We start from the raw sequence: 19,089 nt of genomic DNA on the forward strand, positions 1-19,089 counted from the left end.
TGCTGACCTATGTATTCAGCCCCTATAAGGGAGTTCTAAAGTTAAGTTTTCAAGGTTTTTATGTTATGATGGTATACATACCATTCTTATTGATAGTGCGAGTTCTTTTCACTGAGGTAGGACCTCCAAAACATTGAGTTCTTATGTTTATCAATTATTCTCTTCACCAACAAAAGGTTTTTTAAAGTTAGGTTTTTCGAGTTTCTACATTCTTGTAAATAGCGTATATTATTCTCATGAACACAGGATCCGTTAAATCCTGCATTTCAATCTTCTTTATCAATAAATCTCTTTCACCCCATCAATGGGTTTGAAGTTGGGTTTTAGAGTTTTTACGTTATGGTACCTGAAGAAACACGTCAATGTGTTATTTTTGCTTTTGTATGACCTCTGGAACCCTGTGATTCATGCCTATTCATCTATAACTTTAATGCTCAAAAAAACATACTCAAAGTTATGTTTTTAAGGGTTTCATGTTCAGATGGTCTAGATCCTAATCTTATGAATAATACATTACCTATACTTAAGATATCAGGGACCCTGTTTAAAGTTCATTTATCAATAATTCTACTAAGTGGCCATTCCTTTATGATGGCCTAGAGCCCACTCTTATAAATACACTTAAATGCTTACAAATCACTTAAGCATCCAAACAAGTGTTTTAAAGGTAGGTTTTTAAGGCGATTTACATTATGATGGCCTAGAACACTTCCTTATACAAATGCATGCCATTTTTGCCAAGTTAGGACATTCGGATCCCTGTGTTGCAAACTTAAAGACTATTTTGTCCCTATTAAGGAGTCTTAAAGTTAGGTTTTTAAGGTTGTTATGATGGTCTACATACCATTTGTATTGAGGCAAGTTCTCTTCACTATAGCAGGAACTCAAACTAGTTTCAGGTCTGTTCATCACTAATTCTCTTCAGCCCACCAAAAGTTGTTTTAAAGTTAAATTTTTTGAGTTTTTACATCATGAAAGCCCAAAACACATTCTTGTATATAATGCGTGTTATATTCACTAACATAGGACCCCTGTAACTTTGTCTTCTATTCTTATCAATAATTCTCTTTCGATCCTCTAAAGGCGTTTTGAGGTTGGGTTTTTGTGAATTTTTGTTACGACAGAATAACACATTTGTAAACGTGCTATTTTTGCTCACATAAGACCTGAGGATAGGGGAGAAAGAATATTTCCCACATATTCCCTGTATGTCGTAGAAGGCGACTATATGGAGTGGGAGCGGGGCCTAGAGCGGAGCTAGAAACCCTCCCCTCCATGAAGGCTCAGATTGGGATGTCTAAATGTGTGTGGATGTAACCAAGATGAGAAAATAGGAGAGATAGGTAGCATATTTGAGGAAAGGAACCTGGATGTTTTGGCTCCGAGTGAAACGAAGCTTAAGGGTAAAGGGGAAGAGTGGTCTGGGAATGTTTTGGGAGTCAAGTCAGGGGTTGGTGAGAGGACAAGAGCAAAGCAAGGAGTAACACTACACCTGAAGCAGTTGTTGTGGGAGTATGCGATTGTGTAAGAAAGTAAACTCTAGATTGATATGGGTAAAACAAAATGGATGGAGAGAGAGGGGTGACTATTGGTGCCAATGTATCCAGTCATAACAAAGATCATGTGAAGCAAGTGCTTTGGGAGCAGCTGAGTGTGTGTGTTAGCAGCTTTGATGCACGAGACAAGTTACCATGATGGGTGATTTGAATGCAAAGGCGAGTAATGTGGCAGTTGAGGGTATAATTGGTGTACATGGTGAAGAACTTGTAGATTTGTGCACTGAAAAAGGACAGGTGATTGGGAACACCTGGTTGAAAAAGAGAGATGTACATAAGTATACGTATGTAAGTAGGAGAGATCACCAGAGCGTTATTGGACTGAGTGTTAATTGATAGGCATGTGAAAGAGAGACTTTTGGATGTAAATGTGCTGAGAGGGGCAGCTGGAGGGATGTCTGATCATTATCTTGTGAAGGCGAAGGTGAAGACTTGTAGAGGTTTTCAGAAAAGAAGAGAAAATGTTGGAGTGAAGACAGTGGTGAGAGTAAGTTAGGTTGGAAAGGAGACTTGTGTGAGGAAGTACCAGGAGAGATTGAGTGCAGAATGGCAAAAGGTGAGAGCAAATGACATAAGGGGAGTGGGGTTGGAATGGGATGTATTTAGGGAAGCAGTGATGGCTTGTACAAAAGATGCTTGTGGCATGAAAGAGGTGGGAGGTGGGCAGATTAAAAAGGGTGGTGAGTGGTGGGATGAAGCAGCAAGATTATTAATGAAAGAGAAAAGAGAGGCATTGGACAATTTTTGCAGGGAAGTAGTGCAAATGACTGGGAGATGTATGAAAGAAAGCAGCAGGAGGTTAAGGATAAGGTGCAAGAGGTGGAAAAGAGGACAAATGAGAGTTGGGGCGAGAGAGTATCATTAAATTTTAGGGAGAATAAAAAGATGTTTTGGAGGGAGGTAAGTAAAGTGCCTAGGACAAGAGAACAAATGGGAACATCGGTGAAGGGGGCAAATGGGGAGGTAATAACAAGTAGTGGTGAAGCAAGATGGAGATGGAGTGAGTATTTTAAAGGTTTGTTGGATGTGTTTGATAAGAGTGGCAAATATAGGATGTTTTGGTCAAGGTGGTGTGCAACGTGAGAGGGTCAGGGAGAATGGTTTGGTAAACAGAGAAGAGGTAGTAAAAGCTTTGCGGAAGATGGTAAGCCGGTAAGGCGGCGGGTTTGGATGGTACTGCAGCGGAATTTATAAAAAAGATAAAAAAGGGGGGGGGGTGATTGTGTTGTTCATTGGTTGGTAAGGATATTCAATATAAGTATGGTTGACGGTGAAGTGCCTTAGGACTGGGAGAATGCATATATAGTGCCATTGTACAAAGGGAAAGGGGATAAAGGTACAGGTTTATTGAGTATTCCTGGGAAATTATATGGGAGGGTATTGATTGAGAGGGTAAAGGCATGTACAGATCATCAGACTGGGGAAAAGCAGTGTGGTTTCAGAAGTGGTAGAGGATGTGTGGATCAGGTGTTTGCTGTGAAGGATGTATGCAAGAAATACTTAGAAAAACATATGGATTTGTATGTAACATTTATGGATCTGGAGAAGGAATATAATAAGGTTGATAGAGATACTTTGTGGAAAGTATTAAGGTGTATGGTGTAGGAGGTAAGTTGCTGGAAGCAGTGAAAAGTTTTTACCAAGGATGTAAGACATGTGTCCGAGTAGGAAGAGAGGAAAGCGATTGGTTCCCAGTGAATGTCAGTTTGCAGCAGTGGTGCTTAATGTCTCCATGGTTGTTTAATTTGTTTATGGATGGGGTGGTTAAGGAGGTGAATGCAAGAGTTTTGGAGAGGGGGCAAGTATGCAGTCTGTTGTGAATGAGAGGGCTTGTGAAGCAAGTCAGTTGCTGTTCGGTGATGATACAGTGCTAGTGGCTGATTCGGGTGAGAAACTGCAGAAGTTGGTGACTGAGTTTAGTAAAGTATGTGAAAGAAGAAAGCCAAGAGTAAATGTGAATAATAGCAAGGTTATTAGGTTCAGTAGGGTTGAGGGACAAGTTAACTGGGAGGCAAGTTTGAATGGAGAAAAACTGGAGAAAGTGAAGTGTTTTAGATACCTAGGAGTGGATTTAGCAGCTGATGGAACCATGGTAGCAGAAGCAAGTCACATGGTGGGGGAGGGGGGGAAGTTTCTGGGAGCATTGAAGAATGTGTGGAAGGCATGAATGTTGTCTTGGAGAACAAAAAATGGGTAGGTTTGATGGAATAGTGGTTCCAACATTGTTATAGGGTTGCAAAGCATGGGCTATAGACAGGGTTGTGCAATTTCATGTGTGGCGACAGGAATGGATGAAGGAAGCAAGTATGAATATGCATGTGTATACATGTATGTCTGTGTACGTATAAGTATGTACACGTTGAAATGTATAGGTATGTATATGTGCGTGTGTGGGCGTTTATGTATATACATGTGTATGTGGGTGGGTTGGGCCATTTCTTTTGTCTGTTTCCTTGCACTACCTCGCTAGCACGGGAGACAGCGTTTCAGTATAATAGGACCTCTGGAACTGTGTGTTTTATGCCTATTTATCAATAATTCTATTTAATGTCAAAAAAAATATTCAAAGGAATGTTTTTAAGGTTTTTATGTTCAGACGGCCTAGATCATACTCTATGAATAATGTATGTTATTTTCTTTAAGTAGGATATCAAGAACTGCATTTCAGGCTCATTCATCAATAATTCTAGTTAGTGGCCAAAATAAAGTTTTAATTATAGGACTCTTGCAATTTTCCCTAATGGCCAGGAGCCTACTGTTAAAAAATTACAGATAAATACATATCACATTAGCATCCCCAAAAAGTGTTTCCAAAGCAAGTTTTTAAGGCATTTAAATCATGATGGCCTAAAACACTTCCTTATAAAACTGCGTGCCATTTTCTCCAGGTTAGGACAGTTGCATCTCTGTGTTGCAGAGCTATTCATCAATAATTCTATTTTGCCCCTATAAAAGATTTAAAATTAGGTTTTTATGTTATGATGGCCTGCATACCATTCAAGTGTTCAGTATATGTTAATATATTTCACAACTTAATGGTTTATGGAGCATATTAAGTGTTACTAGACTTCAACTGCTTAAGGTTACACTGCAAGTGAAGGGTCACCTTTAGCAATGCTGCTTCATCAATTTTACCTCCAAAGTCAAACACTGAAAAGGCATATCTGTAATCAACAATTTCTTTCCTGATTTTTCTTAACTTTTGTATCAGACCATACTTTAGTTTGACTACTAATATCACAAACTAAAGATGGTTGCAACAAGTTACTGTAATGCACCAACACCTAAAAATCATCCTAACTAAAGATGGTTGGAACAAGTTACTGCAATGCACCAAGTTCGCTGGTTGGGCTCTGATTAATACCATAAATTCCTTTACTTACCATAATCAAATTTCAAAATTTGGAATATATATCAATCAAACAACAGCAGTACAATGTGTAAACTTCTTAATATCCTTTATTACACAGCAAATCAAGATATAAAAACAGCAAAGCACCAGTAAAATTTTGCTTATTGCCAATTCCAGGACAAAAGTCTTGTGCAAACTGCTTCTTTCTGTATATTGGAAAAATGCATAAACCCCACTAAAATTAGCAATAAAACTATTTCAGTATAACCAATAAGTGCCTTTGCATTATATGAATAAAAATTCTTCCTAGGGATTAAAGGGTAAAATGTTATGATTTAGCTAAATTATGATACTGAAGTTGCTTACATTTACAGTATTCAGACAACTGGAATCAATTATTCAATTCTGCAAATATCTATATTACCTCTTCTAATTTTAGATTATTAGAAGAGAATGCAGAACAGTTAATAATATTACCAAATTCCTTAGCAGGGTAATATGATGCAACAGCAATTTTTATGGTGCTTAGGCCTTATTCACTAGCAGGCAGAAGCACATGTCATGGAACAATCAAGGAAACTAGACTTAACATAGCAGTTAAAGAAAAAAAAAGAAAAAAAGGAGCAATACAGAGATATCCTAATGACAGATTTGGGTATACAATCATATCTTTGTCTAGTTCAAAGTACAAAAAGTACTGTCGGATTATAAGCACTACTGGTACAATAACTTTCATTTTTTGTCTTCTAGAATTTACACTAGCTTTAATAATAGTTTCTTGATCTAGCAAAAAATTTCACCCTTATTCACAATACATAATACAAACTATACAAAAAGTTTCCTTTTTACCCATTCACACTCCTCCCTTTGGAAACAACAATTTAAAAGAACCATGTCAAATGATGCATCACACAAACCCATTCAACAGAGAGCATAGAAAAATCACGAATTCCATCATACAAAGTGGGAGGAATGTGAATGGGAGGGCTTGCCAATCACAATTCACTTCTGCGGCCATACACAATTAGGCTTCCTATTGGCAGATAGCTGACCAGTCACACACAGGGTGAGGCTAAGCCGCCCCAATATCTTTTTTACACCAACATCTATAAATCAGGTCTTGCCGCATATACTGAAAAGTGTATTAAATTTTGTGATATCTCCACTTAAGACTAATCTGTGTTTGTCTATGCTGGGTAAAACACAAAACTGAGTCGTGTAGCATCAGTTATCCTCTTACCCCATATACCTGGCTTGCAGAACCTTCTACACTGGCCATGAGAGAACATGGTTTGTGTTAAGGCACAGCAACACTACTATCAATCACTTTCCTTTTGTGCACACCAAGGACAATAACCTCCATACATTGCAGGCTGGACAGACAATTCAATAAAGTTTTGTGGACTTGGTGTGTATTCTTCAAGAGAAAAAAAAGGGCTAATACTAATAGCTGGTATGCAAGTGGACGTGTTTTCAAAAATCTTGAGGAATAACCAATTTTGGTTAGCAGCCCACTAAACTGCAGTTGTGTTGCTGCTGCTTTACATAATTGCTGACTCCAGGGTGGGAAGGGGGCACGACTAAGCTTCACGGTGGAATGGCTTGTGGCACTGCACACAAAATCTGCTTACTCCTCTACCTTCTCACCTTCACCCTCAGTTTTCTGTAAAACCAGGAAATAAAGTTACACCATTGATTATGCTAAAATGGCATTACATTTTACAATACAACAGTCATACTAATATAAAATGAAAACCTGTCCTTATCAGCATGGAATACTACAATACTGTAAAGGTATAGTGCAACATGTGCATCTGCTAACATGATACAGAGCAAATGTACATCTGCTACATGTAAAGATAATCAAGGATGCAAAAGAATTTGAAGTGTATTATGCTTCAAGGTAGATTCTCAATATTTGTGTGTGTGTGTGAGAGAGAGAGAGAGAGAGAGAGAGAGAGAGAGAGAGAGAGAGAGAGAGAGAGAGAGAGAGAGAGAGAGAGATCCTATCTAACTAAGAGTATCAGTGACCATATTTTGCTTCGAGTTACAGCTGGCATGCAACATTTTTCACGTGTGTTTTTCAATACTAACATTATTTGCTATCATAATCATTTCTCCAAATTTTTCTTCATACTTTCAGGTTGTTTATTTCATTAGACAAAATACTGAGTATCTCTATTTTCCTTGCTAGGGTTTCTAACATTCATTTATTGCCTCCTTTTTAAATATCTTAGAATTCTTGAATTTCTTATTCCATTTCTTCCATACATTAAAGTGTTTAATTCTAGTCCATTTTCTTTTAATTTCTCAAATTGGTCTAAATGCATAAATTGGATAGGGAGGTATCTATGCATTACACATGACAGCTAGAGACTGAGTGTGAACAAAAGTGGCCTTTTTGTTTGTTTCCCTGGTGCTACCTCGCTGAAGCTGGGGGTTGAGATGCTGTTTCCTATGGGGTGGGGTAGTGAAAGGAATGGATGAAGGCAAGTATGAACATGTGTATATATGTATATGTACATATACGGGCATTTATGTATATATACGTGTATATGAGTGGATAGGTCACTCTTCGTCCGTCTGCTGGCACTACCTCGCTGACACAGGAAACAGCAATTATATATATATATATATATATATATATATATATATATATATATATATATATATATATATTTTTTTTTTTTTTTTTTCTTTTAATACTATTCGCCATTTCCCGCGATAGCGAGGTAGTGTTAAGAACAGAGGACTGGGCCTTTGAGGGAATACCCTCACCTGGCCCCCTTCTCTGTTCCTTCTTATGTATATACATACACGTCCACACACGCAAATATACATACCTATACATCTCAATGCATGCATATATATACACACACAGACATATACATATATACACATGTACATAATTCATACTATGCCTTTATTCATTCCCATCGCCACCACGCCACACAGGAAATAACCCCCCTCCCCCCTCGTGTGTGAGGTAGCGCTAGGAAAAGACAACAAAGGCCACATTCGTTCACACTTGGTCTCTAGCTGTCATGTAATAATGCACCGAAACCACAGCTCCTTTCCACATCCAGGCCCCACAAAACTTTCCATGGTTTACCCCAGATGCTTTACATGCCCTGGTTCAATCCATTGACAGCACGTCAACCCCAGTATACCACATCGTTCCAATTCACTCTATTCCTTGCACACCTTTCACCCTCCTGCATGTTCAGGCCCCTATCACTCAAAATCTTTTTCACTCCATCTTTCCACCTCCAATTTGGTCTCCCACTTCTCATTCCCTCCACCTCTGACACGTACATATTCATACTTGCTGCCTTCATCTGTTCCCGTTGCCACCCCGCCACAAAGGAAATAGCAATCTAACAAGAGAGCTGGAAAAAAGGTGTCAGCATCCTTCACTGCCCTAAACCCCATTCATGGCTAGACGAGGTAATGCACATACATTGTAAAAAGCTACTTTTATGGCTTTAAACTTTTGTGCCCTCTTCTGAATTTCAAAAATGTCAGTAGTACCCAACCAAACAACATAGCTTGAAATAACACATAACGCATCATACTTGTCCATCAATTGGCAAAAAACAGTAGTTGTGGCATCAAGGCTGGAAGCTAGATTTTATGCAGTACCTGATATCAATTTTCAAGTAAAAGAAACAATCTCTTGTATCATTGTTTATATCTTATCAAAATAGATAACTTATTTATTCATGTCAATAATATTGTGTGTTAATGACAAGTATATACTTAGATAAATGTGTATACAATATAAACCATATATTGCATTGTAAAAAAACATTATTATATGCATGATATGTGGTCACACCTGGCAAAAAAAACACCCATAAAGTGTGTTTAGGTACATGTAGAACAAAGCCACACCTAAAAAAAAGATAATAATCTTACATATAATAGGAAGATCTCTGTAATCATCCAGAGCCCATCTCCATCAACACCGACGTAGAAGGATGTGCACTACTTTTTGGCATATAGGCTTTTTTCCAAATAGAGGAGACCAAACTTTGCATGCATATTCTAATCAAGGTCTAATGTATATTGTAAATAGTTTAATAAGCATATTCTTAAATTCAAATATTACCCCTTTAACCAGATCTTACACAGATGGACATTTCCCAGTAAAGGGGACCTTACATAGATCTACAGCCTGTGCTTTCGTACCAGCAACTGTAAACTGATCTATGGTGGTGGCACAAGATGCCTTGAGCCTCTGTATAGCACAATTAAACGAGTTCTTCAGTTACACCTCAGCTGTGCATAATGATGTTACAGTAGATTGCTAAGCTTTTATGAAATCAGTGGTAGATAATATCAAGTGGTATTTGCACTACAGTTATGTGGAGTTTAGTGATCCATATAAAAAGTGCAAGTGCATCAAATCACTATATAAACAAATAAAAAGTGGAAGTGCATCTGATAATGGGGCAGGCAATACTTCTAAAATTCAACAGAACCTGTGTAAACCTTACTTATGCCATAGAAAGGAAGGCTATGCTGATCTTGGAAAATGTGACATCCATTAGAGTATGGGACACAGAAATCAACAAAACCTATACAAAACTTACCTAATTTCCTTTAGATACAAACACTGTTTTCAGTGTAAAATTCTATTACTGGCAGTTACCTCTGTGGTGCCCCCTAAACTAGAACTTTATCAAACCCTAAAATCTTATTTAAGAAAAACAATGCCGAGTTATCAGCTAAACTCATAAGAGGGTTTGAATGTTTGGGTGTTGGTGGTGGCAAAGTAGGTAGTTGGATTACTAAAACACATGGCGAGGAAACTCAATGTACATCATTTTGCTCTGCCATTATCATGAATTACATGACAAGAAAAAAGCACGCTAACTTCTTTCCTTACTTTTATAATCAAATTAGAATAATATAGGTACCAAACCTTATTCTATAATGCAGATCAAAATTATGAAATCTGACAATGGCATTCCTTACGAGGTGACTGTCATAAATGGGAAACAAATGCAAACCATTTTGCTACTGCTTGTGGGATAGGAATCTATCATTATTTTGCTTTGACCTTTAAAAAATGCATTAAGACTAAAAAAATCTATGCTTATAGTGGTGTACTGGTATGGCTTTTCTTTAATAATATAACATCAACAAATAAAGGAGGTATCTTTAGGATCCTTTTATGTCCTCGTGTATTATATATTGATAAAGAGCAAAATAGTTCAGCATCTGTATCCTACAACCACTGCCAAGAAAATTCAGATCCACTTCCCATCAGTAGCATATTTCAGTGTTTACACAGCATCAGGAACAACCATAATGGTCACTAAGAGTTCGTAAAACTTTCAGTATGTGATATTTATGTTTGTTGAAATATTATGCCATCACAATATGTACTTTAACATTTTCAAGCCAGGCAAACAAGAATAAGAGTAAGGCGTGTTCCTCACAATGTGAGTCAACTCCTACGAGTCCAAGCAATTTTGCCAGTGCTTTACCTCCTCTATATTTATCCCTTCCCATTACTGCTGAAAATTATCAATGAATTTACAATCTAAGTTGTTTAAAAAAATTTGAACATTAATGTGGCTTATTCATATTCAGCAGATTTTCCATCTGATGCTCAGGTCTTTTTTACTGATGTGAAACATCTCTCCTCTGGTCCTCAATCGTTGAAAGTTGGCCCTTCATCAAAGATTTCCAGATATGCTAGTATTAACATGGTCTTAACTTCAGTGTCCCATTATATGAACAGCAAATTTTGCTGTTAACTATCCTGACTAAATAAGGTAGACCCACTTTATTGCCAGAAAATCAAAAGAAAGTTACTCAGAAGTATTAATTTTCTACTTGGTTAAGGTTATTCTTGCCGACTAAACATAATGTAGGAAGGCTTATTGTAAGCACAGGTTTAGAATTTATATGTAATCACTCAATTATACTAATCATATCAAATATTTTTCAACTACACTAACTCATTCTCCATACAAACATACACATACATTATATATATATATATATATATTATATATATATATATATATATATATAATGTAGATGACTGATATTTGCTATAATGCATATCATATGAAAAGCATACAGGTATCTTTTGGAGATTCAAAATAAATCATGCAATGCATTGCTTTTGTAACGATCTAAAATTACTAAAACACTAAAGCAAGATCTAATTACTTTTACCTGACATATCAAATGCTCCTACATACCTTCGTTAAATCATCAGTTGCAGGTTTGGCAGCAGCCTCGGATACCTTATCGGTACAAGTGAAGAGTAAAGTGAAGAGGAGGCACTAAAAGAAAATAACTAACCACAAAGTAAAGACAAGTGCATCATAACTATACCCCATTACTTCGCTCATTTTGTATAAAAAAAGCAACAAGGCCCAAATAATGCACCCAAAAACCAAATTTACAAAACCCGAAAGCACTAAAAGTTTTAACACTTTACCAGTATATTAAGGACACATTAGTTTAGAGGGGAAAATCTGAAGTGTGCTAATTAGGGAATTTCCATACTCAGGCATTTATGTTATGGCATGCCATGTTATATATGTTAAAGTGTCAATAACAACAACATACATTCAATGTAAACACTCAATTCATATACTTTATGTGTTTACATATGAATTTTCAGCAAATTTGATGTGGAATTGTTGTATATTTTCTGAGAACTGGAGAATACCTTGGTTGCCTATTAGCATGACTGCCCATAATTGTGATTACAAAGAGTATATCATTTATGTATCAACTCGCAATGTCAAACATGGGCTTTGAATTATCTGTAAGCAAAGATATAGCGAGACAGGATTTAGTGAACTTACTGATTTATACAAGTAACGAATGTTTATATAGTCATAACGATACGATTTCACTTATTTTCAGATTTGAAGAATTAATCCAAATGTTTTCAAAACCAATGCAAGCATTTCGTAGATGGATGAAAGGACACTGAATTGCTGAGAAAATCTGTAGATAGTTCAAACTGTCATATCAAAAATTTAGCCAAGAGCATTTTGGGACATTTCCCATGTTTATCTAATAAATTTGGTAAATAAAGTATATCCTATATGAAAATGGTCATCATCATTTGAAATACAAAACTGAGTTTAAACACTTGGGGACACTCTGAGGATTTTAAAATTTCATGTGGATTAAAATCCATGAGCTGTGAATGAAGGGAACAAAGTGAATGAATCTTAAAATAGCTCTTTAATTAGGAACTTTAAACACTTGGATATGAAAGAATTTATCCTGCAGTATATTAGTTGCGAGTGAGCTCTGTAAGTTGGTGAAAGAGTGCTAAGTTTTCTGGGTGGATGTGGGTAATTGTGGGCAAGTCTCACCTGTTGTGTAGTATCCTGTTCTGCACTCTGTTCAGGTGTGGATTCACTGGTCTGAACTGCTTCTGATTGTTGTGTGGGTTCAGCTGCAATCTCTGTGGTCTGAGCTACTTCTGCCACTAGGGTAGCAGAATCCTGAGCAGGAGCCTCCTTACTTACTGGGGCACTTTCCTGAACAGTAACCTTCTCCTTGGCAGGGGTAGATTCCTGCGCAGACAACTCCTCTAAAGTAGGAGCAGGTTCTTGTACAGAAACTTCTACAGTAGGGGCAGATTCCTGTGCAGAAACCTCCTCTACAACTGGAGAAGATTCTTGTACAGAAATTTCCTCTACAACAGGTGCAGATTCCTGTGCAGAAACCTCTACAACAGAAGGTTCTTGAACAGAAACTTCCTCTACAACAGGTGCAGATTCCTGTGCAGAAACAACCTCTACAACTGGAGAAGATTCTTTAACAGAAACTTCCTCTACAACAGGTGCAGATTCCTGTGCAGAAACCTCTTCTATGACTGGAGAAGATTCTTGTACAGAAACTTCCTCTACAACAGGGGCAGATTCCTGTGCAGAAACCTCCTCTACAACAGAAGATTCTTGTACAGAAATTTCCTCTACAACTGGGGCAGATTCCTTCTCAGAAATCTCCTCTACAGCTGGGGTGGATCCTTGTAAAGAAACCTCCACCATGGCAGGGGAAGATTCCTGTGGAGAAACCTCCTGAGCTACAGGGGAAACTTCCTCGGAAGCTATTTGCTCCTCAGCAGAAGACTCCTGCTCAGGTTTCTTCTCCGGGACTGGAGCAGTCTCATGAACAGGGGCAGCTTTCTGCTCGGGCTGAGACTCTACAACAGGAGCCTCCGTACTGGCAACACTTTCCTCCACCTGATGAAGGCACCCATCAGCACAAGGCATACATGCACCAGCCACACCGCAACACTGCATCAACTGACAGACTTGGCAGCCATTAGTGCTTGTCAGCTAAGATTCAGTTATTTAAAGCTAATTAATGAAGGTGCTGCAGTGCTGTTGTGTTCAGTTGGATAATCTGAACAGGAAAGACAATGCTATAGGACTAAGAAAGCAAAGAAGTAAACATTTAGATTTTGAAAATTACATGGCAGATGCAAACTGCACAATACATGAATAACACCTGCCAATTCAAAATGCACTCTACACAAAAGCCACATATTTCCTAGGATCACACAGGTCTGAAGAAGAACACCACTTGTAGAACCCCTATGTCTAGTAACAGGGCCACAATAACAGAAACCAAAGAGCAGAAATGTCACCAACACATGAATTCCCCATAAAAAAAAAAAAGCAGCTACAACTATACACTTACCTCTTCAGTCTTTTCCTGTACAGGCTCAGCAACTGGGGCTTCTTTTTCAGTGGGAGTTTCCTCAACAGGGGCACTCTCAACTACAGGGGCAGCTTCCTCCTACATGATAAAAAGTAATATTTCTTTATCTGAGAAAATTTTGGTACAATGAGATTGAAATGAAAAACCCAAAAGTATTATCCCACCAAGGAAAAACAAAAAATCAACATTTTAAGTACAAAAAAATCTAAACTTCATATCAAGAGCAAAATTAGCACACTAACAATATTAGCAAACTGGCAATACTGGATAAAATAATCCAACTGTACTCTTCATATGCACAAATTATGACTCCTGAACTAAATATACTATGGACACAGAGGGGAAACATGGTACATCAGCCACTAAGCCACTCTAATCTTTCAGATAAAGATTCAAAAGGACTATTGCTTCTACAAGCCTAGTAAACAATAAGGGGATGATGGAGTTTCCAGTAGGGACTCCTGAAATCAGTATTTCTTAAATGTATCATTTCACAGTGGCAAAGTGAAAGGTAAAAAAACAGCACTGGTTGCAAGAGGATAGACATCCTAATGAGGTGATAAATACAATACACTAAAAATTTTGGGGGTCCTCTGGAGAGGCAAGAATGGGGGAGATGGAATTCCTCCCCTCCACCTAAATGTTAAATAAAAGGAACTGAGGATTTTTTTTCTTCATGGGTTCCATCATCTGTTCCTTGCATAACCTCCCAATGGTGGGAAAGAAAGTTACAGTTGGTAATCAGATTATTCTTCACTCGTCTTTTCCATGGGAAAAGGCCTCTAACATTTTCCTGTAAATTGGCATTTTTAAAATTTGGTACCTCTTTGTTGTCCTCCTGTGGACCTTAGTTCAGTGAAGGGCAATATTAGGTCTTATCTCATGCCTGCTCTTTTAACTTCCGCCAGGAATGAATGAAGGCAGGCAAGTATGAATATGTACATGTGTATGTATATGTCTGTGTACGTGTATGTATATGATATGTATATGTATGGGCGTTTATGTATACATATGTGTATACGAGTGGATGGGCCATTCTTTGTCTGTTCGCTGATGCATGAAACGACAAACAAGTATAACAAATGTGTGTGTGTGGTTTCAGAAGTGGTAGAGGATGTGTGGATCAGGTGTTTGCTTTGAAGAATGAATCAGAGATACTTAGAAATGCAAATGGATTTGTATGTAGCATTTATGGATCTGGAGAAGGCATATGATAGAGTTGACAGAGATGCTCTGTGGAAGGTACTAAGAATATATGGTGTGGGAGGAAAGTTGTTTGAAGCAGTGAAAAGTTTTTATCGAGGATGTAAGGCATGTGTACGTGTAGGAAGAGAGGAAAGTGACTGGTTCTCAGTGAATGTAGGTTTGCGGCAGGGGTGTGTGATGTCTCCATGGCTGTTTAATTTGTTTATGGATAGGATTGTTAGGGAGGTGAATGCAAGCATTTTGGAAAGAGGGGCAAGTATGAAGTCTGTTGTGGATGAGAGAGCTTGGGAAGTGAGTCAGTTGTTGTTCGCTGATGATACAGCACTGGTGGCTGATTCATGTGAGAAACTGCAGAAGCTGGTGATTGAGTTTGGTAAAGTGTGTGAAAGAAGAAAGTTAAGAGTAAATGTGAATAAGAGCAAGGTTATTAGGTACAGTAGGGTTGAGGGTCAAGTAAATTGGGAGGTAAGTTTGAATGGAGAAAAAGTGGAGGAAGTAAAGTGTTTTAGATATCTGGGAGTGGATCTGGCAGCGGATGGAACCATGGAAGCGGAAGTGAATCATAGGGTGGGGGAGGGGGCGAAAATCCTGGGAGCCTTGAAGAATGTGCGGAAGTCGAGAACATTATCTCGGAAAGCAAAAATGGGTATGTTTGAAGGAATAGGGGTTCCAACAATGTTGTATGGTTGCGAGGCGTGGGCTATGGACAGAGTTGTGCGCAGGACGGTGGATGTGCTGGAAATGAGATGTTTGAGGACAATGTGTGGTGTGAGGTGGTTTGATCGAGTAAGTAATGTAAGGGTTAGAGAGATGTGTGGAAATAAAAAGAGCGTGGTTGAGAGAGCAGAAGAGGGTGTTTTGAAATGGTTTGGGCACATGGAGAGAATGCGTGAGGAAAGACTGACCAAGAGGATATATGTGTCGGAGGTGGAGGGAACGAGGAGAAGTGGGAGACCAAACTGGAGGTGGAAAGATGGAGTGAAAAAGATTTTGAGTGATCAGGGCCTGAACATGCAGGAGGGTGAAGGGCGTTCAAGGAATAGAGTGAATTGGATCGATGTGGTATACCGGGGTTGACGTGCTGTCAGTGGATTGAATCAGGGCATGTGAAGCATCTGGGGTAAACCATGGAAAGTTGTGTGGGGCCTAGATGTGGAAAGGGAGCTGTGGTTTCGGGCATTATTGCATGACAGCTAGAGACTGAGCGTGAACGAATGAGGCCTTTGTTGTCTTTTCCTAGCACTACCTCGCACACATGAAGGGGGAGGGGGATGGTTTTCCATGTGTGGCGAGGTGGTGATGGGAATGAATAAAGGCAGACAGTGTGAATTGTGTGCATGGGTATATATGTATGTGTCTGTGTGTGTATATATATGTGTACATTGAGATGTATAGGTATGTATATTTGCGTATGTGGACGTGTGTGTAGATACATGTGTATGGGGGTGGGTTGGGCCATTTCTTTCGTCTGTTTCCTTGCGCTACCTCGCAAACGCGGGAGACAGCGACAAAGCAAAATAAATATTAATAAATAAATATATATATATATATATATATATATATATATATATATATATATATATATATATATATATATATAACCCTGGGAATAGGGGAGAAAGAGTACTTCCCACGTATTCCCTGCGTGTTGTAGAAAGCGACTAAAAGGGAAGGGAGTGGGGGGACTGGAAATCCTCCCCTCATTTTTTTTTTAATTTTCCAAAAGAAGGAACAGAGAAGGGGCCAAGTGTTGTCCTTAACGCTATCTCACTAACACAGGAAATGGCGAGTATGTATGAAAAAATATAAAATATATTAAAATGTAAATAATATGGCCTTGACTATGGTATTCAGTTGCCCATGCCACCTTAAAAAAGACTAGCCTGTCCTCTTGCCTGTAGACATGCTGAGGAAGTTTCCAGACAGACGACTAACCCTATATACAGGTGCCAATAATTCATCCATTGCTGGGTGCTTGGAAAATATGAGCGGGAAGGTTGAGCTGGAAAATGTGCGAGGAATGTAAAGGAAAAATGGTGGGAATCAGTGGTTATGTCACTTAACAATATCGTCTACAAGAGTGAGCATACATGGTCTAGAGGGTTTGAATCTGCTAGTTTCTCATTCCTTACAATCACTTTTATTCCCTTTAATTCTTCACAATAAAATACAGATTGTCTCATCAGTCACTGGATTGTCTTTCTGTGCTTCCATAAATACTTTCCAAGTCTGCTGAACAGCACCATACCATACCATTCAAATCATTTACAACTACAGCTTTGCCATTCTTTAGAGACATAATTGCCCCTCTCACTTCATCCCAGCAGTGACTTCTTTTAACTTATACCTGCTCTTCTTTCTCCTATCTTTAAATCTTTAATACATTCAGCTCTTGTACCTTCATTTTCAATAAATCCCTTGTAAACTTGATCCTTTGTAAAAAGTAGTTTCCAAGATTTTTCTGCTGCAGACTTATCCCTTGCACAAACTCTCCTCTGTATCTATACCTCTTTCCAAAACGTTTTTCTCTCTCTTTTCAAGTCCAATCTGCTCTTCTCTCACTTGATTTGTTTTCCTTCCTTTTCTATCCACAAAAATTCTGATTTCCTATTCTTTTACTATCTATTTTTCATTATACTTGATCATTTTCCTGCATCAGTGAGGTAGCCCCAGGAAACAGACGAAGAATGGACCATCCACACATTTATAGGTATATAATTGCCCACACACACACATATACATACACATACATATACTTGCTTGCCTTCATCCACTCCTGGTGCTACCCTACACCACAGGAAACAGCATCGCTACACCCTGCTTCAGTGAGGTAATGTCAGGAAAACAAAGATTGGTCCATCCACTCATATACACGTATATATACATAAATGCCCATAAACGCACATATACACATAAAATACACATACACTTAGACATAACATATACACGTGTACATATTCATACTTGCTTGCCTTCATCCATTCCCATCACTACCCCATCCCACAGGAAACAGTATCGCTACCCGCTGCTTCAGCGAGGCAGCACCAGGAAAACAGACAAAAAAAGGCCACATTCGTTCACGCTCAGTCTCTAGCCGTCATGTGTAATGCACGAAACCACAGCTTCCTATCCACATCCAGGCCCCACAGACCTTTCCATGGTTTACCCCAGACATTTCACATGCCCTGGTTCAGTCAACTGACAGCATGTAGACCCAAGTATACCACATCGTTCCAATTCACTCTATTCCTTGCATGCCTTTCACCCTCCTGTATGTTCAGGTCCTGATCACTCAAAATCTTTTTCACCCCATCCTTCCATCTCCAGTTTGGTCTCTCACTTCTTGTTCCCTTCACCTGTGACACATATATCCTCCTTGTCTATCTTTCCCCACTCATTCTCTCCATATAACCAAACCATTTCAACATGCCTTCCTCTGCTCTCTCAACCACACACTTCTTATCACCACACATCTCTCCAACCCGATCTCACACCACATACTGCCCTCAAACGTTTCATTTCCAACACATCCATCCTCCTCCATGCCTCACAACCATATAATATAGTTTGGAATTCCTATTCCTTCCAACATGCCCCTTTTTGCCCTCCGAGGTAACATTCTCTCTTTCTACACATTCTTAATTGCCCCCAGAACCTTTGCCCCCTCCCCCACCCTATGACTCCCACTCGCAGATATCTGAAAGACTTCACTTCCTCCAATTTTTCTCCATTCAAACTTACATCCCTGTTAACTTGTCCCTCAAATCTACTGAACCTAATAACCTTGCTCTTATTCACATTTGCTCTCAACTTTCTCCTTTCATACACTTTTCCAAACTCAGTCACCAACTTCTGCAGTTTCTTACTTGAATCAGCTGTATCATCAGTGAACAACTGACTCACTTCCCAAGCCCTCTAATCACCAACAGACTGCATACTCACCCCTCTCCAAAACTCCTGCATTTACCTCCCTAACCACCCAATCCTAAAACATCCATGGGGACATCATGCACCCCTGCCACAGACCGACCTTCAATGGGAATCAATCACTCTTCTCTTTCTACTAGTACATATGCCTTCCATCCTTGGTAAAAAAATTCACTGCTTTTAGCAACTTGTGACCTTCCACAAAGCATCTCTATCAACCCTATCATATGCCTTCTCCAGATCCATACATGCTACAAACAAATCCTTTTTTTTTTAGTATTTCTCACACATTCTTCAAAGCAAAAACCTGATCCACACATCCTCTACCACTTC

General features: G+C 38.7%; 1 protein-coding gene across 4 annotated transcripts in view; it reads right to left on the reverse strand.

Annotated features, from left to right (window-relative positions):
- Positions 1-4,988: 4,988 nt before the first annotated feature.
- The window catches only part of LOC139760268 (uncharacterized), a 302,578-nt gene continuing 288,477 nt past the window's right edge, over positions 4,989-19,089 (reverse strand). For 2 of the 4 annotated variants that reach the window (XM_071683221.1, XM_071683220.1), the window contains exons 6-9: positions 13,603-13,701; positions 12,267-13,142; positions 11,130-11,174; positions 4,989-6,571 (exon numbers count right to left, since the gene is read on the reverse strand). In XM_071683221.1, coding sequence (XP_071539322.1) covers positions 6,536-6,571; positions 11,130-11,174; positions 12,267-13,142; positions 13,603-13,701 — 1,056 coding nt within the window. In that variant the 3' untranslated portion in view covers positions 4,989-6,535. The remainder of the gene's footprint in view (positions 6,572-11,129; positions 11,175-12,266; positions 13,143-13,602; positions 13,702-19,089) is intronic. The other 2 variants (XM_071683223.1, XM_071683222.1) reach the window with 1 other exon arrangement.

Source organism: Panulirus ornatus, chromosome 36, assembly GCF_036320965.1.
Source record: "Panulirus ornatus isolate Po-2019 chromosome 36, ASM3632096v1, whole genome shotgun sequence".
Lineage (NCBI taxonomy): Eukaryota > Metazoa > Arthropoda > Malacostraca > Decapoda > Palinuridae > Panulirus > Panulirus ornatus.